The sequence below is a fragment of the Epinephelus lanceolatus genome, chromosome 23 (genome assembly GCF_041903045.1).
Source record: "Epinephelus lanceolatus isolate andai-2023 chromosome 23, ASM4190304v1, whole genome shotgun sequence".
Classification (NCBI taxonomy): domain Eukaryota; kingdom Metazoa; phylum Chordata; class Actinopteri; order Perciformes; family Serranidae; genus Epinephelus; species Epinephelus lanceolatus.
The window spans coordinates 1567816-1589816 of NC_135756.1; the positions used below are offsets into that span (position 1 = coordinate 1567816).

At 43.0% G+C, this 22001-nt stretch overlaps 2 protein-coding genes across 2 annotated transcripts; one reads left to right on the plus strand and one right to left on the minus strand.

The window, feature by feature from the left end:
- Window positions 1-2009: 2009 nt before the first annotated feature.
- Window positions 2010-11358, minus strand: nup107 (nucleoporin 107). The gene is made up of 27 exons (XM_033615398.2): window positions 11282-11358; window positions 8956-9035; window positions 8632-8727; window positions 8423-8517; window positions 8137-8260; window positions 7951-8054; window positions 7706-7821; window positions 7580-7625; window positions 7391-7462; window positions 7198-7286; window positions 7033-7108; window positions 6643-6756; window positions 6296-6386; window positions 5516-5595; window positions 5285-5344; window positions 4910-5055; window positions 4759-4807; window positions 4591-4660; window positions 4329-4444; window positions 3925-4114; window positions 3725-3831; window positions 3522-3624; window positions 3178-3338; window positions 2926-3051; window positions 2689-2802; window positions 2373-2540; window positions 2010-2219 (listed from the first exon to the last, which is right to left on the minus strand). Exons 1-27 carry the CDS (start codon window positions 11287-11289, stop codon window positions 2112-2114), a joined length of 2709 nt encoding a protein of 902 aa, XP_033471289.1. The 5' UTR covers window positions 11290-11358; the 3' UTR covers window positions 2010-2111.
- A 1202-nt stretch (window positions 11359-12560) lies between these two features.
- Window positions 12561-21489, plus strand: slc35e3 (solute carrier family 35 member E3). Its single transcript, XM_078165271.1, has 8 exons — window positions 12561-12753; window positions 14615-15071; window positions 16471-16581; window positions 16711-16770; window positions 17936-18034; window positions 18150-18232; window positions 19911-19995; window positions 20090-21489. The coding sequence occupies exons 2-8, from the start codon at window positions 14670-14672 to the stop codon at window positions 20189-20191; spliced, it is 942 nt and encodes a 313-aa protein (XP_078021397.1). The 5' UTR covers window positions 12561-12753; window positions 14615-14669; the 3' UTR covers window positions 20192-21489.
- Window positions 21490-22001: the final 512 nt, after the last annotated feature.

A 22001-nucleotide genomic window follows, 5' to 3' on the forward strand; every position in this document is an offset into this window, starting at 1 on the left:
GTGCTATAAGGTATTTCCTGGGTGTGCACAAATATGTCCCAAAGCTGCTTTAGTGGGGCCATGGGATTGGAATCATGTGAGGTTCTCTGTAAGATATGTGTAGTTCAGTGATGGAATCAGTCGCTTGATATGGTGGAAAGTAGGCTGATGAAGCAGATCTTTATTTGGGATAAACAAACTATTGGTCCTACGGAAGCGTATTGCATTCACTTGACAAATTAAAAAAAAAATCTGTTTTATTGAGGATTTTTTTCAGTTTTTCTGAGTAATTTTTTTATTTTTCTGTTTTTCATGGTAATTTTTTTGTTGTTTTTCGGGGTAATTTTTTCTATTTTTGTGGTAATTTTTTTCTATTTTTCGTGGTAATTTTTTTTCTGTTTTTCGTGGTAATTTTTTCTATTTTTCATGGTAATTTTTTTCTGATTTTCATGGTGATTTTTTTCTGATTTTTGTGTTAATTTTTTCTGTCTTTCGGTGTAATTTTTCTTTTTTCTGAGTATTTTTTTTTCTGTTTCTCGGTGTAATTTTTTTTCTGTTTTTCGTGCTATTTCTTTTTTGTTTTTTGGTGTAATTTTTTCTGTTTTCTGAGTATTTTTTTTTCTGTTTTTCGTGGTATTTATTTCTGTTTTTGTGGTAATTCATTTTCTGTTTTTCGTGGGGTTTTTTTTCTGTTTTTCTGAGTATTTTTTTCTGAGGTAAGAGAGCAATAGAACAACAGGCGCTTTCATTCCTTTCTTGAGAGCTCCATATAATGGAAGCAAACATGACCCGCTTGTTTAGTTGAATCCAGTTTTACTTTGTTTTGGGTTTGAGACACTGGGAGATCCTCTTGTCTTTAAGTCATATAGATGGTGTTATCATTAGTTTGTCGACTTTACGCAGACACCTTAAGACTTTGCGGTTGTTCAGACAAAAAGCCCATTCAGATCTGCTGGACACTGCAGTGTTTCTCCAGAATCAGTTGGACACATATGGCAAAATACATGCATGAGCAGGAGTCACCATGGATGCAGGGTTTTTTTTGTTTTGTTTTGAATATGTAATGATGGAGCGGTGAATAAGGGGTGGGAACTGAAAAGCTTAGCTTCCTCCTGCTCCTTTTCAAACATACGTTGTTTATTGATTTGAACATTGGTTTTGTTTTTTGAGAAACTATAACTGGTATGATTTATTTTATGTCTTTTCTTTTACTTTCTTTTTTTAAATATATTCGAAATAAAGAATCAATCATTATCATCACTTGCAGGTGCCAGGTGGGAGCTTCTCACGAGATTTTGAAGTATCTCGTCTCCTCGTTCAGGAAAAAAAAAATGACCCCGAACAACAGAAAAAAATTACCACAAAAAACAGGATAATCTTCCATGTAACGTGACATAAGGGCAAATTTATTTATCAATTATTCTGCAGCTGTCGATGTAACGTAGCTCTAATATGCGTCAGTGTATCAACGTTTCTTTTTCTCTCCCTGGATGTTTTCTAGCTTGCTGAAATCATATTTGAATAGTTCGTAAAACTCCAGGAAAGAGAAAAATATTTCTTTATCAGGGGTCCTTGAAAAGTCATGGAAACGTTTTGGAATTTTGTGTGTGAACCCCGTTTATTATAACAGCTTAGCTTAATGTCACCGCTCTAATTTAGTTCCTTCTCTGCTGTAACATGAATTTCTCCCACTGATCAATTAAGAAACAAAACTATGACACTGACATAACACGTTTAAAACCTCAGTGAATGTCGGTGCAGAAACTGTCCCTTTGTGAAGCCTGAATTCTTTTCTTCGCAAACACAACTTCAGCCTCCAAAAATTATTTTTCATTGTGATATTAAAGACTAAACTCAGTGGCCTCTTAAATTCGTATCACAAAACATTTTCTCTTGTTGCTTTATCTGAACTCTGTCATCATTTAATCGACATAAAAAAGTCAATCGGATCATTTTGATCAGCAGCAGTTAAAGTTCTACACTGTGTGTGTTATCAGGATGTGCTTCAAACAAAGTTCACACGACATAACTACAGAAAAACTTTTTATTTTACAAAAACAACACAATCCAAAGAATCAACTGTGAGTCAAACACCGCTCAGTGTGTGTGTGTGTGTGTGTGTGTGTGTGTGTTCATGGCTGTAACTCGTAGCCCAGTGGGTCGAGTCCTTGGTCCAACAGAGCAAGAGACGACTCCCTGAGTTTCTGGAGAAACCTCCTCAGCTCCTCTTTAGAGAAAACCTGAGTTAAAGGAGAGAAACGAACCGTGTTGATGGCGATGAGATAAAATCAGAGACAGAAACAAAACCTCGATCAGATTTAGAAAGAGAAAATACAGACAGATACAGCATTAGTTAATTTAGCGTACAGGATCAATTAAGACGCTTTAATTACCTGGTAGAGGCGGTGCTGGTCAGATGAGATGATGTCAGCGAGTCGCAGCGCCTCCTGGTGTCTGGAGGAGTTCTGCAGCACGCTGAGCAGCAGGAAGGTGAGACGGGGCAGACACAGTGAACGTAGCGCCGCCATCTGGTGGCTGCGCTCTGAATCTGGCTCTGAATCCTGGAAACAATCCAATAATCATCAATCAATCAATTCATCATCTTCATGAGTCAGATCATCTGCGGGCAAAGTATTTTTAACTTTATTATTTCTCTGGAATGTCGCTGCCGTGGAAACGCCCTCAACGTGTCGCGTGGTCAACAGTTACCTGTCGGTTGTCGTTCATCCATCCTCCGTCTACGAACAGCAGCACGTTGTAGATTCTCTCTTTCACGTCTTCGGTTAGAACTTCAAGACGGCACGACCAGGCAGACAGGGAGGTCTGAGAGAGACACACACACACACACACACACACTTTATAAGCTGCATCAGAGTAATGTTTGAAAACGTAGATATGAACCGTGTGTGTGTGTGTGTGTGTGTGTGTGTGTGTGTGTGTGTGTACCTGGTACTCCTTTTCTCGCATCTCATTGGCTACTCTCTCTGTGAATTTGGCCTCAGGGGCGGGCGCTGGCTTCTGGGGGGCGGAGCTGCTGTGGCTGAACCAGTCAGTGAACGCCTCGTGAGCTTCCTGTGAGAGACACGTTCAGATCAATAACCTGATTGATCCCTACAGAGGGATTCTCTCATCATTAACATCTTATCACCATGGTTACAGTCATGGTAACGACATTCTTAGGACAGACGGGGGACAGACCAGGTATGCTCTGATACACAGGTGTTCTCTGATGGCGTTCTCGTCCTCCGCAGGTAGAGGCGTGGTCTGACCCATCCCCGACCACTGGCAGCAAATCTCCCTCATTGAATCCTCAGGAACTTTAGAGAACACCGCCTTCGCTGCGTCGTGTTTCTGCAGAGCTGAAACAGTCACACAGTCAGGTGGAAGCAATGCATCATGGTCCTTGCTGTCAGTACGGGACACTCAAGACGGGCTGCTGCGAGGGTCACGTGACTGTAGCGATCCGTCCAGGATCTCCATGTCAGTGACTCAGAGGTGAACATGACAGCTGAGACAGATTAATAAATAAATAGACAAAGTACCCAGAAACTTCCTCATGATGGCGTTGGACTGTTTCAGGGCCTCGGCTCGATGGGCGGGGTCAAACAGCAGCCAGTCGATGACATCGATCTTCCTCAGGTCCTCCTATCAGGGCACAGCGTCACAGTGGTGGCATTCAATTTTTTAAGTTTTGGTCGACAGATATTTTGTGGTGGTAGCGTCTGTTCCATTGTGTCGTCCATACCTTTGACGTTCCCGTCTCCAGCGTCTGGCTGTGATGTGCGAACTCGGTTTCGTCCCTCTCTCTCACCATCTCCACCACCAGCTTGGTTATCGCAGCGACATCCAGACCTGCACACACAGAAACAAACATCTTCTCTCAGTGATCTTGTTTGTCGTCTTCCTCAACTCACCGTGTGTGTGATTCAGTGTTTGTTTCCTCACCAGCTTCAGTGGCGAGCTGCAGGCAGCGGGGGCGGAGTGCCGGCTGAGTGACGGTCTCCAAGAAGGCAGCGTATTGAATGGTGGCAAGCTCGGCGGGTAGCTGGCTGACGTAGCTCGCCACGAGGTCTGTCTGCTGATCCCGGATCAGGAGGGAGACGTACGCCTTCACCACGTCCACACACACCTCCTCCTGAGAGACAGACGGAGGAACAGAGACACGGACAAGTGAGCAAACGTCAACCGAGACGAAAAGTCACCACAGTCGTTACAGTGCGTCCTGAGAGAAAACATGTCTGTACAACAGACGTGAAACTCATGACGGCGCCAGAGGGGTAAATATATTTCAGTGTGGATCAAAGTGGCGGACCGTGACATCATAAATCTGACAAGTTCGTCTACTTTACCTTCAGAGCCACACCAAGAGAGCGGAAGAACAGCAGCAGGTGAGTCATGAAACGCAGCAGGTGGGAGGGGAGGGGCTTAGAGGCTGTCAGCCAATCAGAAAACTCCTCCAACAGACCTGAGAGAGACAAAGACAAAGAGAGGTTAACGGAAGCACAGAGAGTTGTTGACTAGAGATGATACGCCCTCTCATGGTGGTCACTTCCTGTCAACGTTTGTTTCAACTCATCTCGTCGTGAATCTTAAGTGTGAACAGATATTTACCGTCCAGGTCTCCCAGGATGACAAACTTCTGGATGACGTGGTGATGCTCTCTGGTTTCCTCCAACACCCTCTACACACACAAACACACACAGAAAAAGAAAGCTGGTTTTATACGTGTAGGTTCAGTCATGTGAGTCACTGATCACATTCAGATAGTGAGAGTTTCACCTTCAGCTCCGATGCCTGAAGTTCCTCGAACACCTTCTCCATCGTCCAGCTGAGAGACAGAAACACGATCAGACACATGTCAGCTGTGTTTTTATTTTACTAACATTTCTCTGCGTGTGTGTGTGTGTGTGTGTGTGTGTGTGAGACGCACTTGGCCTCCAGGTATTCCCGCGGCAGCATCTCGACTTCCTGGTGGGCCATTCCCGATGACATCAGCTCTTTTTCAACCAGTGAGTCCACCATCACTCTGAAGTGCGCCCACACATAGTCCTCCCACGACTCACACACTACCAGGAGCTGACACACACACACACACACACACACACACACACAGGAGGGATAAAGATGCCGGATCAATCAATAATGACAGTTTCCATAATTTGCAGCACTAAACTTCATAAAATGACTCAAAACCTAAATCTGCTGATTCTAAATCTAGTGTGAGGTGGACAAATGTGTCCTGTCATTAATACCATGTACTGAAACAGAAGGACACACACATGAAGACACACAGATACAAAATTACCGGTTTGAGGTTTCCACTCAGGCTGGCGTAGATAGCTCGCTCATATCTGTGTAACTGCCCCTGAAACACACACACACACACACACACACACACACACATTAACAATGTTTTGTTCTTTATAAAATCTTTTCACTCAATCTGTCTTTTGTGCAGGTTCTTCTGAAGAGGACAGTTCTGGCATCTTGGACACAGTGGGCAGTGTGTGTGTGTGTGTGTGTGTGTGTGTGGTACCTCCTCAGCCATCCTCCAGCAGCAGGCCTTCCAGATTCCTCTCTGAGGGTTTCCTTCAACAGGCTGCAGCTGCCCGCTGCCTGCAGAGACACGATGGAGACGTCACGAAGACGGGTGAGTGACGAGTTGTTCACAGGTGTGTGTGCACGTTTACAGACTTTAAGGGATAGTGCCCCCAAAACTGAAAATTCAGCCATTATCTACTCACCCATATGCCGAGGGAGGCTCAGGTGAAGTTTTAGAGTCCTCACATCACTTGCAGAGATCCAAGGGGAGAGGAGGTAGCAACACAACTCCACCTAATGGAGGCTGACGGCGCCCCAGATTCAAACGTCCAAAAACACATCATTGAAACCACAAAATATTGGTCTCACGCAAGCGCACACACGTGCGCGTGGTGCCCAGAGAAGCAGTCAGAGCTACAGGCTACAATGAGGCTAAAAACAGAGCTCAAATGAGGTTTTTCCAAACAACTTTTTATGTCGGGGCTTCAGGACACTTGGATCACTACGGACGAGCAGTATGGAGATATTTTGTGGTTTCAATGATGTGTTTTTGGACGTTTGAATCTGGGGCGCCGTCAGCCTCCATTAGGTGGAGTTGTGTTGCTACCTCCTCTCCCCTTGGATCTCTGCAAGTGATGTGAGGACTCTAAAACTTCACCTGAGCCTCCCTCGGCATATGGGTGAGTAGATAATGGCTGAATTTTCATTTTTGGGTGCACTATCCCTTTAAGAAAACTCTGATCATCACTCAGGTCAGACTGGCGTCAAAGGTTACCTGAGTTCATGTTGGGATCGTGGTAAAGTTTCCAGCCTTCCAGGGTTGCAGCTCTCCAGGCCTGACCACAGCGCTTACAAAGCCTCTGAGCCTACACACACACACACACACACACACACACACACAAACAGCTTTAAGTTTCAAGATGAAACAATTACAGTGTCAGATTTGTCAGTTGTAAAAAAAAAAAAATCCCAGAGATGGTCACCTTCAAACCTCAGAAGATGAAGCTGAAACAACCTGCATGTTTGACACCACGAGGAGTAGGTGGTAAAAGTTAATCCATTTATTTTAAATGTGTGTAATGGCCCTTTAAATCTGTCTTTACCCCCTGCTCGTCTCTTTACCTCCTCAGTCATCCCCGCTCTGATCAGAGTGAACAGGTTCTTCAGCAGTCGGGCGTCATCTTCTCTGTCCAGGTCAGCCAGGGGGCGCTGCTGCCGCAGAGGAGCATCTGGGTCCTGAGCACACACACACACACACACACACATCACCTATGGCTGTATCCACACTGATTCGTTTGAAGTGTGTCAGCCCTGTAATAGTCTGGTGACTGGGGTGAACCCAGGCTCCACCCCCCCCCGCGCCCCCCCCCCCCGCGCCCACCAACAGGATAAGCAGCTACAGATGATGAATGAATGCTAAACACTCCTGTGTGTGGAGACTGTTGTCCTCTTAAAAACACACATTACTGTGTGTGTAACCTGTGTGTTTGTTGCCATGGTAACAATCCTCACCAGTTCAGTGACCAGGGGAACGGTGAAGGCAGTGCCGCTCTTCCTCCTCAGCTTCAGTGAGTGGAGGGTGTTCTCCCTGACACACACACACACACACACACACACACATCGTAATAATACACACAACTGTAGGCGTGATATTTAAAGAGTGACAGACAGACTCACCAGCAGACGTTTTTGGCATAGTATTCTATGTTGTCGGAAAAGTCTCCGATCTGATCCTTGGCGATGCTCTCCAGCCAATCAACAACCAGCTGTGACACAAAAACAAACTCTGTTCAGTGGTCGTCTCCTCGTCCTGCTCCAGACCGTTTATTTAACACTCCTTCAGGAGGAGGACGCAGGAAGTGTCTGTTACCTGACTCTGACGTACAACGGCGTCCCGCTGGAACAGCCGCTCCACCACGACCTTCTCACTCTCACTGGGAGCCTTCACACACACACACACACACACACACACGCACGTCACATGTACAGCCTCAGAGTCATGCGTAATTGAGGGTTTAAAAGTGTGTGTGTGTCTCAAAGTCTCTAAACTGTAACTCACAACCATGTCTGTGATGTCATCTTCCAGCGCCAACTGGACCCGGTCCCTGCAGACACAGACAGCTCATCAGTCAGAGACAAGTGGACAGACAGGCAGACAGACAGGTAGACATGGACAGGTGCGTACTTGTACAGCGAGGTGATGAGTCTCCAGGAGCAGTTCTCCTGCTGCAGCAGCCAGTAGACTCCTGCTGCCTTACTCTTCTGACCCGCTCTGAGGACCACGGACAGCAGCACGTCCGTCTTCAACACGGGGACAGAGACAAAGGTGAGCTAAGCTAAGCTAACCATGTCCTGACATTTTGTTCAGCTAACTTATTTTTGTTTCAAATGAAAAACACGACAGTTTGACTGAACAGAAACTGATCCGACCTTCTTCTGGCAGAGAGTCTGGTAGTCCTCCAGCAGATCAAACACCGCAGAGGAAGAGTGTTTCAGGAAGGATGCGAGGAACTCTGGGAAGAGACTGGCGGCCGCTGAAAGATTAAAAAAAAAAAAAAAACAATGAACGCTGCTAAGTAACAGGAAGAGGCTTCTGGGAGTGTTTGTTTTACCCACCAGCCTCTCCAGGGTCGTCCTCCTTCAGTAGCGCCGAGCTGAGGTCGGTGAGGTCTTCTGAGAAGGAGCTGATGTTCTCCATCACAGACACAGGAGAGGCGGTCCAATCACTGTCGTCCAAATCCTACACACAAAAACACATCATTCATTTAACGCTCAGTTCAGACCAAAGACTGACGCCGAGACGAGTTGAAACGACTGACAGAGAATATTATCGTATGTGCCTCAGATCTTAACGTCAAAGCCTGAAGCCACAACAGAGCGTGTGTGTGTGTGTGTGTCTCACCATACTGCTGAATGCGTTTCTGGGTGTGTGTGTGTATCGAGGCGTTCGACCTCCTGAAGCCAAGATGGAGGAAACATCTGAAAATCTGGGAGTTACTGACAGAGACAGAGAGACATGAGGCGAGGGATTTAGTCTGAGATCACAGTGTAATCAATAATCGTGTGTAATCAATAAAAGTGTGTGTGCGCGCGCGCGTGTGTGTGTCCTACCAGCCTGTCTGAACAGTGAAGCCGGAGTGTTCCTCAGCAGAGAGCGGGCAGGCGTCACTGTGGAGGCGATGGGGGTGCCGCTGTCAGGTGACGGGACTGAGAGCAACCGTCAGGAAAACAACGATACTGATGACACTTATGACATCATTAGTGACGACTGGTGATGTCACTGTGCTACATAGAGGGTATTTATTTAAAGAGGTTTCCAGCAGCCTGAAACGCTTTTTGCTATTTCATGAAATTAATCACACACACACACACACACACACACACTCTCTCTCTCTCTCTCTCTCTCTCTCTCTCTCTTCCAGCAGGTTAGGATACAGGCCACCTTCTTCATCCTGCGAGCAGCGAGCGACACAAACTCATCTCGCACCACTGGAGACAGCAACTCATCCTGACCACTGGAAGACAAGACGAGTACGTACAGTATGTGTTTGTGAGTGAAAACACAACAGAGTTTACGTCTTCCCACGAGTCTTCACCTTTGACTTACGCTCAGTGGAGCCAAAGCATCACGTGACACACTGCAGAACACGAAATCATCCATGTTTAATTTTGTCTTCACACAAAGAAGATGTGCAGAAACTTCCCCTGAATCTACTTCTGAGGATTTGAGGGGTGAAAGTTCTGGATGAACAACTATAGACTGTAACAGGAAACTTCTTGTGTGGTAGATTTTATTTGTCAAGTTTGGAACAGAAGAAGTTATTTGCTTGCAGCGTTGTGTAAGAATTTAACTATTATGTGTGACAACTGTGTCACCAGTGTGACAGCATTGTGGCGTCTATCTATGCATCTTCAGTCGTAGAGAGATGTGGAATGGAGTGACACTTGTGTGTGGGTCGACAGATAATCAGCCTGGTCGATTATTGGGCCGATATTATGAATTTTTAGGGTTATGGTATCGGGGATTTTTTCCACCAATATGCCGATATACAGTGTTCCTGAGCTGCTCTGTTTTGCCCCTGGCGTGCTTCTCACTGCCTGCACGCACCACTCTCGGCTCTAGGAAATTTTATTTTATTTTTTTTATTGTTTTTCATTTTATTTTTTTAATTTTGTATTTATGACTATCGTGTATTTGTTTATTTCTTTTCATTAATCTGTTTTTATTTAGCTGGCATATTCTTCAACTTCGTTATTTATTTATTCATTTTTAACTTATTCATTTTCCTATTTATTGAAAGATCTAAAATTTCAATTTTTATTCTGAGTCTTTAATCCTGCCTCTGGTGTTTCCTTACTCATGATAGTGTTTCCTCAGTTACCGAGTGCTGTTGAAATAGCCTGCTACTGTTTAGTCCTTACCATTACAGTCACTGAATTTATGTGTGTGTCTAAGTTTGAGTGTGTGACTATGATTTTTACAGCAGACATATATTGGTTGTAAATATCGGCTATCGGTATCTGTTTCATAATAATCGGTATCAGCATCGGCTCTGAAAAAAAACATATCAGTCAATTCCTACTTTGTAGCCCTGTTACAAGTAAAGTCCTGCTTCTAAAGTTTTACTTCAGTAAAAGTACTACTTAAAGTACCAAAAAGTAAAAGTACTCATGATGCAGAACGGCCTGAAAAATCTATGTTATATTACTGGATTATAATAACTGATGCATTCATGTGTTCAACACTGTTAGTGTAAAGGTGGAGCTCATTTTTATGGCGCCATAATTTTTTACCTGGTTATATTTTGTAGCAGAATCTAAATGTGCATATTACTTTAAGTTTTTAAACAAATGTAGTGCAGTAAAAAGATGTGTTAAGATGTGTTACTGGAGCACACGTTGCAGAAAATAGACATACTCACATGTTTAGTACCTCAAAAGCTTAAATAAAGTACCTGACTAAGTGTAATTAGTTACATTCTACCACAGTGTTTGACACTGTAAACACATCATTTGGCGGCCTGTCTCTGATACACAGTTTGCAGATGGTACGAAGGCTCACTCCAAATAATGCCATTACTTGGTTTAGCAGAACACCAGCTTGAAGGCACCTGACTGTCAGCACCTGGAGGCACCAGAGGCTCAAAACAAGAGTCAATAGCAGCAGCAGAAAAAGCTGTTTGGCATTAGCACAGAAGATTTGGCTCATTTTCATGGGCACAACCCTCACACTCAGCTCTGCTGCTCATCCCACAAATACATGTTCCTGACACATGTGGCTCCAAGAAGCTTTGTTACACCAAAGAAATAATCTACCAGACACAAATGTCTTTACTTTTTGTGTTTAGTTTAGGTAACTACCAGGTGTAGTAGAGACAGCATTAATATTCATCCTCACTGTAAGTTAACGTTACTCATTAATAACTCAGTTAAACTTTAACACCAGCAGTCTGTTAGCTAACAACAGTGATCAGTTGCTGTTATTGGTTTGCTCAGTATCGACAGGGTAATCGATAATAATCATCAGCTGTATTTAGCTCCAGTTTCTGACTGAGAACGACCTTATTAACAGTTCTGGTTCAACATGTCAACAAACCGGGAGTTAGCCGGTTAGCATCAGCACTGATAATGAACAGCACCGTTAGCACAAGCTAACAAGTAAAGAACGAGCCGCTAAACAACAAGCTAACGGTTCACACACAGAATTAAACATTTAACTAACAGCTGTAAAATCTGACACAGATAATAAAATATAATTCACCAGTCCATGATGAAAACGGGGCTGTCAGTTCCCGCTTCACGAGGCTCAACAGGACTCTTCTTCGTGTGTTCTGTACTTTCTCGTCTTCTTCTTCTGTAGAATTCCCGGCAGAGTGGATGACCGGTGCGGCACGGTGCTGCCCCCCACAGGTCAGTGTTGGTGCTTTGTTTTTTAAATTTGTTTCATTTAATTTTGTTTGATTTATTTTAATGTAATTTATTGATTTTTTTTATTGTATTTGTTAAGTTGTAATTCATTCAATTTTGTTTTATTATTTTTTTATTTAATTAAATTAATTTTTTTATTTAATTTTATTTTTTGTTTCATTTAATTTTATTTAATTTTGTTTTGTTTTATTTTATTTGTTTTGTTCTGTTAAGTTTCATATAATTTTATTTTATTACGTTTATTTTATATTATCTTTTTAAATTAAATTCATTTTATTTAATTTTGTTTTTTAAATTAATTTTATTTCATTTTAATTGTATTTAATTTTATTTTGTTTAATTTATTTAAAATAAATTTTCATTGTATTTGTTTTGTTTTGTTAAAATGTATTTATTTAATTTTGTTTTGTTTTACTTCATTTATTTTTGTTTTGTTTAATTGTATTTAATTTTATTTTGTTAAATTTGATTTAATTCAATTTTATTTATTTTTTGTTATATTTTATTTAACATTGTTTTGTTTAATTTTATTTGTTTTGTTCTGTTACGTTTTATTTAATTTTATTTTCTTTAGTTTATTTTATGTGTAGTTCAGGTATTAAAACTGTGGCTGTTACACAATTATATATGATCTCATCAGGTGAGTCTGACCCATGCATTTTATTTTACTATTGGAATCAGCTGTGTGTTTGTGTGTGTGTGTGTGTGTGTGTGTGTAATAACTAATAAAAATTAAAATAAATAAAAGTCCTGTATTTAATGCTCGAGTAAAGTTATACAAGTATTATCAGAAAAATGTAATTTATGAAAAGTAAAACTCGTCATAAACATTCATAAATAAAAATACACCATTAAAGCAGGCTACAAATACCTTGACTTTGTACTTAAGTACAGTACTTCAGTAAAATACTTTATTACATTAAACCACTGACTGTGATTCACTCAAATTATTTTATTATTTACATTTTTTTTTTTTTCCGATGTGTAGTGAGACCTCTGTCGTTACACACGATCTCTGCTGTGCTCCTCCGCTCCGCTACCGGCCGCTGTGGGTCACCACCGGCACGTTAACCGACGTTAAACCGTTAAACCCGGAGGAAGCAGGAAAACACGGGGCGGCTTGTGAGCAGCAATCACGGCTGTAAACGGGCTGTGTTCACCGGGACAGAAGATCCTCCAGGACTGCACCGGGGATTCGTCACTCTTAGAGCCGGGACTGGAGCTCTGTCTGCCGGGGAGAGGCGCTGCCTGCCGCGGTGTGTGTGTGTGTCCGGAGGCCGGCTGAGGGGAAGATGGAGACCCCAGGTAAACTTTGTTAATGCGTGGCAGAAGGACTGAGAGACAGACAGACAGACAGACAGAGGGACAGACCTGTGCTGTAGTCAGACTATCCTGAAACTATTAATACATTTAAACAAACAATAAAACATATATTTTAAGATTTAATTTATGATTTAACCTCCATTAACTAGTTCTCTGTCTCTGACTCAAACCAAACTTCATTTAAAAAAATCAACATTTTTACTGTGAACCACTCACTGACCTGTGGTGTGTCCAGACTGTCTTCAAACTATTTATATAAGATAAGCTGTAATACAATATAATACAATATAATATAAAACCTTAATACAGTTATCTCTGCATGGCTGACTCAGGCCAAACCTCGTGTAAAAAATCAGTGATTTTACAGAGAATGTTTTTCACTAATGTTATTAGAGGTGTGAAAACAGTGACAGAAAGTATGTTTATTAAAGTACTATACATTTAAGGTACCTGTGTCCATGTTATGTTACTGCAGTACTTTTTAGAGGCAGCTGTACTATTTACTTCACTATATTTATTTTCTAGCTGAGTATTTATGAAAAGCAAATGTTCCCGTTTCAGTGTAAAGTTATTATTCTTGTGTCAGAGCCTGAAGTCTGTAACAAAGCTTCATATTATATCGTCTGATTTGACTAGTTGAAGTAACTTTTAAGTGTAACTGTAGTGCAGTAAAAATACGGGATTACCTTCTGAAACATACTAAAATGGAAGTATAACGTTGTGGTGGGGGAAACATCAGTACAGAATGTCATTGTGATATTTAGCGTGGTGATATGGTGTCAATACACAGAAACCAAGTGTTGATTTTTTATCATGTGAATTATTAATATTGCAAACATAAATAAGAAAAATTGGGAGCTCCCAGAAAATTAAAATCTACTGCTGTTTAGTCCACTGATGCGTTTTTCTGCAATAATGATGAACAGATTAAAACCTTTATTAAAAAACGTCTTTAAAGATTTCCCTTGGGGACATAATTTGTAGTTCAATAAATTGCAACGTAACAATATATGTTTTAACATCACAGTAATATTGTATCATGTGTTAAGATTCAAGAAGTTTATTGTCATATGCAGAGAAGAAAACTCAGCGCTTTGCACCCTACAATGAAATTCTTAATTGCCTTCACACAACACAACAACAGAAATTAGAATTAAAGTTAATAAAGTTAAAGTAAATTAAGAAAAATAAAGAAATTCTAAAAATAAATAATAAAAAATAAATAGAAATAGCAGAAACAAAGAAATGAATTTTAAAAAAGTCATAAGCAGTGTTTTCACAATGAGCATTTTTGGCGGCTGTTCGTCTTTGAGTTAGCTGCTAACTGCTATCAGCTCCATCATAAACCTCCCATGGCCGGTCATACACATAATAAGTCGTTAAAACATCACACCCTCGCCACCCATAGTCCCGTCCTGCCAGCTGTCCTGTTATACAGAGGTTGTTTCGGCGTTGTTAGTACCTCCGCTGCCACCCTTAAAAGCGAGACGACTCCGTCTCCCCATTCCAACATTGTACCCTTTATACAGAACAGCAAAACAGCGCAACATTGTGAAATTCTCGCCATGAACAGGCAGTGTAAACATGCATGACGTCATGTAAGGTTGGACTTTAAGTGACAGGACTTACATGCTAAAAAAAGACTTTAAACTTTTAATCGTATGTTGCGCTGCAGTGTTTCCTTAAGTTCTACGTCACTTCTGTGAATCTTGAAAACACTGTAAATTAGCATTTTTGCACTCTAGCTGTTACATAACGCTTCTGTAACATAATTAATTCATCATGTTAGAGTTTTAACACAAGTTTTAGACTTTCTAACATGAAGTCTTTCTTGTTTTTACAGTGTGAACACCTCAGCTAAGTTAATCAAAGCTCTTCTGGGTCGGCTACACTGAACCATGGATCAGACACTGTTTAATTTATCAGGCAACGGGCGCATCGTCGCCGGCCTGCTGGTCAACCTGCTGTCCTCCATCTGCATCGTCTTCATCAACAAATGGATCTACGTACACTACGGCTTCCCCAACATGACGCTGACCCTGGTTCACTTCGTGGTCACCTGGCTGGGACTCTACATCTGTCAAAAGATGGACATCTTCTCTCCAAAGAGCCTCCCGGTGCGCAGGATCGTGTGGCTGGCTCTGAGCTTCTGTGGGTTCGTGGCCTTCACCAACCTTTCCCTGCAGAACAACTCCATAGGCACGTACCAGCTGGCTAAAGCCATGACCACGCCCGTCATCATCCTCATCCAGACCACCTACTACAAGAAGACCTTCTCCACCAAGATCAAACTGACACTGGTGAGGAAAGTCTCATGTTGTCACACCGGGTGCCAATAAAACAGTTTGTGTGCGTGGATATAACATGTTAAGACGATGTAAAGACGAGATTAGATGCAAATTCCACTGATGCGATGCGATTGACTTGAAACAAGCAGCACGGATGATGCGAGTAGTGCGATTTGTGTCATATGCTAATTCGCAAGAGTTGAAAACTCTTAACTTCAGTTACTGATTTGCGCCGCGATAGTCAATCAGCATTGAGATCCTCTGGGGACGTATGACGCCTTTTTCACATGTGACTTCATGTGCGTATGACGAACATTATTCACTCGTATGAAGTGAGTCAACATAAAATGTTCTTGCGTTCAAACTCACACGAGTAACACAACATAAGGGTCCTGAGACCTGGTGGGTCGTGGGTTTCATGTTCAGTGTTATATGACACTGTGATGAGCTGTGAGCGGTGGTTTTGTTGTTTTGACCTTGTCTCTGTCTGTGTCTCCCTCTGTGTCTCTGTCTCTGTCTCTGTCTCCCTCTGTGTCTCTGTCTCTGTCTCTGTCTCCCTCTGTGTCTCTGTCTCTGTCTCTGTCTCCGTCTCCCTCTGTGTCTCTGTCTCTGTCTCCGTCTCCCTCTGTGTCTCTGTCTCTGTCTCTGTCTCCCTCTGTGTCTCTGTCTCTGTCTCCGTCTCCCTCTGTGTCTCTGTCTCTGTCTCCATCTCCCTCTGTGTCTCTGTCTCTGTCTCCGTCTCCCTCTGTGTCTCTGTCTCTGTCTCCCTCTGTGTCTCTGTCTCTGTCTCCGTCTCCCTCTGTGTCTCTGTCTCTGTCTCCGTCTCCCTCTGTGTCTCTGTCTCTGTCTCCCTCTGTGTCTCTGTCTCTGTCTCTGTCTCCCTCTGTGTCTCTGTCTCTGTCTCCGTCTCCCTCTGTGTCTCTGTCTCTGTCTCCATCTCCCTCTGTGTCTCTGTCTCCCTCTGTGTCTCTGTCTCTGTCTCCGTCTCCCTCTGTGTCTCTGTCTCTGTCTCCGTCTCCCTCTGCGTCTCTGTCTCTGTCTCCCTCTGTGTCTGTGTCTCTGTCTCTGTCTCCGTCTCCCTCTGTGTCTCTGTCTCTGTCTCCCTCTGTGTCTCTGTCTCTGTCTCCGTCTCCCTCTGTGTCTCTGTCTCTGTCTCTGTCTCCCTCTGTGTCTGTGTCTCTGTCTCTGTCTCCGTCTCCCTCTGTGTCTCTGTCTCTGTCTCCCTCTGTGTCTCTGTCTCTGTCTCCGTCTCCCTCTGTGTCTCTGTCTCTGTCTCCGTCTCCCTCTGTGTCTCTGTCTCTGTCTCTGTCTCCCTCTGTGTCTCTGTCTCTGTCTCCGTCTCCCTCTGTGTCTCTGTCTCTGTCTCCCTCTGTGTCTCTGTCTCTGTCTCCGTCTCCCTCTGTGTCTCCAGGTGCCCATCACGTTAGGGGTGATCCTGAACTCGTACTTTGACGTGCGGTTCAACCTGCTGGGGACGGTGTTTGCATCACTGGGTGTTCTGGTGACGTCACTTTACCAAGTGGTGAGTTAATATACACACTGGCAGGAAACGCCTCAGAGACAGGAAATGATAAAGTGACTTCTGTGAGATTAACAAGAATAAAATCTTTCTGTCTTCCTGCCTGTCTCTGTCTCTGTCTCTGTCTTTCAGTGGGTTGGGGCTAAACAACATGAGCTCCAGGTGAACTCCATGCAGCTTCTGTACTATCAGGTAAGACTTAAAATTTAATACTGATACTGTAACTGCAGATATTATTGTGACTGTAACAGGTCAGGGGTCAGTATCTCCTGATGGAGAGTCTTATCACTTTGTTTTCTTCTGCACAGTGAACATTGACTTCCTCATACTGACAGAAGCTGTCTGAAACTGCTAATGACTTACTGATCTTGACCTGGGCCTTAATTTAGGACATTTATCCCTTAATTTAGGACTTGTTGGCCTTTAACCCAGGACTTGAGTTGGGACTTGTTAGCCTTTAATCTGGGACTTTGGACTTGTTGGCCTTTAACCTGGGGCTAAAGTTGGGTCTTTTGGCCTTTAATCCAGGACTTTGGACTTGTTAGCCTTTAATCCAGGATTTAGGACTTGTTGGCCTTTAATCCAGGAATTTGGACTTGTTAGCCTTTAACCTGGGGCTTGAATTGGGACTTGTTATTCTTAAATCCAGGACTTTGGATTTGTTAGCCTTTATTTCAGGATTTTGGAGTTGTTGGTCTTTAACCTGGAGCTAGAGTTGGGACTTGTTGGCCTTTAACCCAGGACTTTAGCTGGGACTTGTTAGCCTTTAATCCGGGACTTTGGACTTGTTGGCCTTTAATCCAGGACTTTGGACTTGTTGGCCTTTAACCTGGGGCTTGAATTGGGACTTGTTAGCCGAGACTTGTTGATTATGACCTGGAACTTTACTTTGGACTTGTTCCCCTTAATGACAGATCTGACCTGGAACTTGTTCGTCTTAGACATAGACTGTATATAAAGATGGACGACATGACAGCTCCCCAAAAGGGATTGCCCCCTGGCGGCAGACTCATAAGCCCCACCTCCTTCATGTCAGCAGATGGGCCAAAACTTAACTAAAAACTCAAAGTTCACCTCAAATAAACTTTTCTCAAAGATGCTTCCTGTCACTTTAGGCAGTTAGTGTATATACAGTCACTGGTCGTCACTTGGGACTTGTTGATTTTGACCTGGGACTTGATGTGACACTGTTAAATAACAGACAGGTAAAATATTTGTTTGCATTCAGATCAGCTCTGTGACATCACTCAGTATTGACACAGTGACTGTATCAACATCATGTAACGTTAACACTGTCACAGTTTCCTGTTTGCATGAATATATAATGTGATGTAATGACCTGAGTTCTGTCTGTCAGGCTCCTCTGTCCTCAGGCTTCCTGCTCTGTGTCGTCCCTCTGTTTGAACCACTGACTGGAGACGGAGGAATATTTGGACCCTGGTCTCTGCCCGCTCTGGTCAGACTCCACATTACTACTTAAACCTATGAACATCTGGCTCCAGGCTGTTATTGGGATGATTCTGTACGTTGTCCTGTTGCCAAGGTAACAGTGTTCTCCTCTTGTTGCCTAGGTGACGGTGCTGTTCTCGGGTGTGGTGGCGTTCCTGGTCAACCTGTCCATCTACTGGATCATTGGAAACACCTCGGCTGTCACGTATCCTCAAATATAAACAGACCTCTGAGCGCTGTCTGTCAGGGTCCAGGTTCTTCAGGGCCGGTGTGAGGGTTCCAGGGTGTTAACAGGTCTGTCAGGGTCCAGGTTCTTCAGGGCCGGTGTGAGGGTTCCAGGGTGTTAACAGGTCTGTCAGGGTCCAGGTTCTTCAGGGCCGGTGTGAGGGTTCCAGAGTGTTAACAGGTCTGTCAGGGTCCAGGTTCTTCAGGGCCGGTGTGAGGGTTCCAGAGTGTTAACAGGTCTGTCAGGGTCCAGGTTCTTCAGGGCCGGTGTGAGGGTTCCAGGGTGTTAACAGGTCTGTCAGGGTCCAGGTTCTTCAGGGCCGGTGTGAGGGTTCCAGGGTGTTAACAGGTCTGTCAGGTTCTGTTAAGGTTTTAGCACTTTTTAAGGAGCTTTCTTATCTTAGTGGATTTCAGAACCTCTTTGGGGGTCATTGACCTTCTTTCTAGGGGATTTAGGGGTTTGAGGGTTTTTTTGGGGGCTTCTGGTTTCCTTTACGGTTTCTTTGGTTTTCCTCGGGAGGGTTGGCGGATTTTTTGAAGAACCTCCCAGTCATTAAACAAGGGTTTCAGAACTTCTAGAGAAGATTTCTGGTGTTCTTGAGGGACACTTTGGTCTTCTCTTGGGAACCTAATGGGTTCAGGGTGTTTCTGGTCTCCTTTAAGGTTTCTTTGGTTTTCTGCAGGAGGTTTGATGGCACTGTGAAGAACTTTTTGGTTTCTTAAAAGGGTGTCAGAATTTCCAGAGAAGATTTCTGGTGTTCTTGAGGGTGTCATTGGTCTTCTTGCTAGGGGATTTAAGGGGTTTGAGGTTTTCTTGAGGGGGTTTCTGGTCTCCTCAAAGATGCCTTTTGTTTTCTCCAGGATGGTTGACAGATTTGTGAAGCGCTTCCTTGTCACTTGACAAGGGTTTCAGAACTTCTAGAGAAGATTTCTGGTGTTCTTTAGGGGGTCTTTGGTCTTCTTTCTTGGGGACTTAAGGGGTTTTGGGTGTTTCTGGTCTCCTTGAAGGTGTCTTTGGTTTTCTCCAGGAGGGTTGACGGATTTGTGAAGAGCTTTGCGGTCATTAAACAAGGGTTTCAGAACTTCTAGAGAAGATTTCTGGTGTTCTTGAAGGACTTTTGGTCTTCTTTCTTGGGAACTTGAGGAGTTCAGGGGGTTTCTTTGGTTTGCTGCAGGAGGTTTGACGGCACTGTGAAGAACTTTCTGGTTTCTTAAAAGGGTGTCAGAATTTCCAGAGAAGATTTCTGGTGTTCTTGAGGGACCTTTGGTCTTCTTTGGGAGGGTTGACATGTTTGTGAAGAGCTTCCTGGTTACCTGAAAACGGTTTCAGAGGTCTCCTTGAGGCTCATTGGGTTGTTTGGGGAGGTTTGCGAAGAGCTATCTTACCCTGTTAAAAGGTTTTCAGGCGTTCTTGAGAAACTTCCTGTATTCTAAAGGGAATCCAGTCGTCTCCGTCAGGAGATTTCTGATCTCACTGAAGGCGTCACTGAACCTTTGAGGAGGTATTTGAGTATCTGTTGAAGTTTCTGGTTGAGTTAAGGGGTTTCAGGTAGTCTTGGGAGTTAATTAAGGGTTCCTGGAGGTCTTCAGGAAATACTTTAAGATGTTAGATTTGAATATTTTCGATGTGTTGTTGTTCTCCTGACTCCGGCTTGCAGCTACAACATGTTTGGTCATTTTAAATTCTGCATCACTCTGATTGGAGGATACCTGCTCTTCCATGACCCGCTGTCCCTGAACCAGGTGAGTCAGCTGTGGTGCTCTGATGATTCAACCTTCTGGCTTCAGTCATGTCTCTAAACCCTGTCCTCTGTCCTCCCCTCTGTCTGTGTCTCAGGCGTTTGGGATCCTCTGCACTCTGGCTGGCATCCTGTCCTACACTCACTTCAAGCTGGCTGAGCAGGAGGAGGGGAAGAGTCGGCTGGCTCAGAGACCGTAGGCAGGTTCACCTGTCAGTCACCTGCACAAACTCCTGACAGGCCACCGGCTGCACAGACCTCTTTATATATTTTTATACTGCTATGAGTACTTTTCAGGAGAGTAAAGATTGTCGTCATGGTTCACCGACACGTCGGCGCATCGTTGGCTCTTTGCTCTCCTCCCTGCGGCGGCTGCAGCATGAAAAGCTTTGATAATTAAATATTAAACCATCTTTGTTTCATCCAAAGCAGATATACGAACACTTTATCAAACAGCTGTCACTCAGACTGATGCAGGAGGGGTTGTGCTGTTTGTTGCGAGCTGTTTGCCTTCGAGCAAAGCATCAAACCATCTGCTGCTGGATGCACTTGCTGCCGTCACAACAATATAATAATGATTAACCCTTTGAATCCTGGAGCGATGTCACTTTACGGCTTTCATGAATATTGAACCCTGAGTGAATCGATTACTTTCAGAAACATGGGGAAAAATAGCAACGAGCAACTTGGTGAGAAATGCCCGAAAAATTGCAAAAAATTAATAGATTTAGAAATTTAAAAAATAACTAGGGAAAAGCTTTATTTATAATTATTATTATTACATTTTAAAATTATTTTACAGAATTGTTTTAAATTTTTTAAACTTTTTTCAACTAATTTTCTTGTTTTTCATTTTCTCTGTTTATTAATGTCTTGCAAATTTTTTGGGTAATTTCGTCTTTCGTTTGTTGCTCATTGCGTCTTCCAATATTTTTGAAAGACATGCCAGTTTGCTCGGGTTTCAGAGGGTTAATAAAATGCGAGCACAAAATGTTTCAACGCGGTACTTCATCCTCAGTGTCTGTACTTCAATACTTTTTTGATACCACGTGTTTAAAATAAAACGATCTCTGTGAACTCTACATTCGATCATCGATTCATATCCAGAGTTTGTAATAGATTTCTCTTTTTTTAATCGAAAGTGTTTACGGTCTCGTTCATTGTCATTTTTATACATTTTCTTCTTTATTTTTCTTTTATTTGTAGCATTTTTACAGGACTGAGGCTGTGATGAGGATTTTATTACATTTTTATTTCCAGTTTTTTATTTCCTTTGTGAGAAAACATTTCAGGAGGCGGTCTGATGCACCGTCTCTGTGTGGACGCACCAGGGACGAGGTCACAACAGGATCTAAAGTCTGTATCAATACAGAGGTTCAAACTGAGCATGCTCAGTAGGTCTGAATCGTCAGTGCAAAACTCTCCCTGTCGTCATTTTTACTTCACTGTGTTCAATGTTCTCAGTCTGCTGAATAAAACCTGATGTGATGACTTTGCAGCTGTTTGTTTCTCTGCTGGTTCACTGGCTGTGGAGACTTTCCACAGATATAGACGTGTTCAGATATTAGTCCGTTTACTTCAGTAAAAGTACAGAGGCATTATCAGCTCAAGTATCAAAGCAAGGCACAAAAAACTTCAGTTGGAGCTTCATTAGTTTAAACATCTCTATATACAGCTCAGTCCAGTGACTCAGCCTCAGGGTCCGACCCCTCCAGCAGCCCAGGCACCAGAATAAATGCCAGCATTGTACATTTCTGTAAACCATAAATACTGTAAGTTATATCTGAATGAGTTACAGTCTTCTCTGGTGCTCATGGTTTCAGTAAAATGAACTGAACCGAGCTAACATTTAAACATTCATATGTGTATGTGAGATCTGAACAGCTAACTAATGTTAGCTCGAGTGGGAAGTCAACAATCTGGTTTTATACATTCAAAGAACTTCTATAAAAATGAGCTGCTTGGTTACCAGACCAGGCCTCTAATTGAGACAGGCCTTTATTTGTCTAA

What these genes read in the sequence shown, in the direction of transcription:
- nup107 (XM_033615398.2), bottom strand. An exon ending in GCTGGAGGATGGCTGAGGAG is followed by an intron (nt 5,345 to 5,515) that starts GTACCACACACA and finishes TGTGTGTTTCAG; the next exon opens with GGGCAGTTACACAGATATGA. An exon ending in TGTGTATCAGAGCATACCTG is followed by an intron (nt 3,052 to 3,177) that starts GTCTGTCCCCCG and finishes TGTCTCTCACAG; the next exon opens with GAAGCTCACGAGGCGTTCAC.
- slc35e3 (XM_078165271.1), top strand. Translation starts at nt 14,670, where the DNA reads ATGGATCAGACACTGTTTAATTTATCAGGCAACGGGCGCATCGTCGCC. An exon ending in TGCAGCTTCTGTACTATCAG is followed by an intron (nt 16,771 to 17,935) that starts GTAAGACTTAAA and finishes TCTGTCTGTCAG; the next exon opens with GCTCCTCTGTCCTCAGGCTT. An exon ending in ACCCGCTGTCCCTGAACCAG is followed by an intron (nt 19,996 to 20,089) that starts GTGAGTCAGCTG and finishes TCTGTGTCTCAG; the next exon opens with GCGTTTGGGATCCTCTGCAC.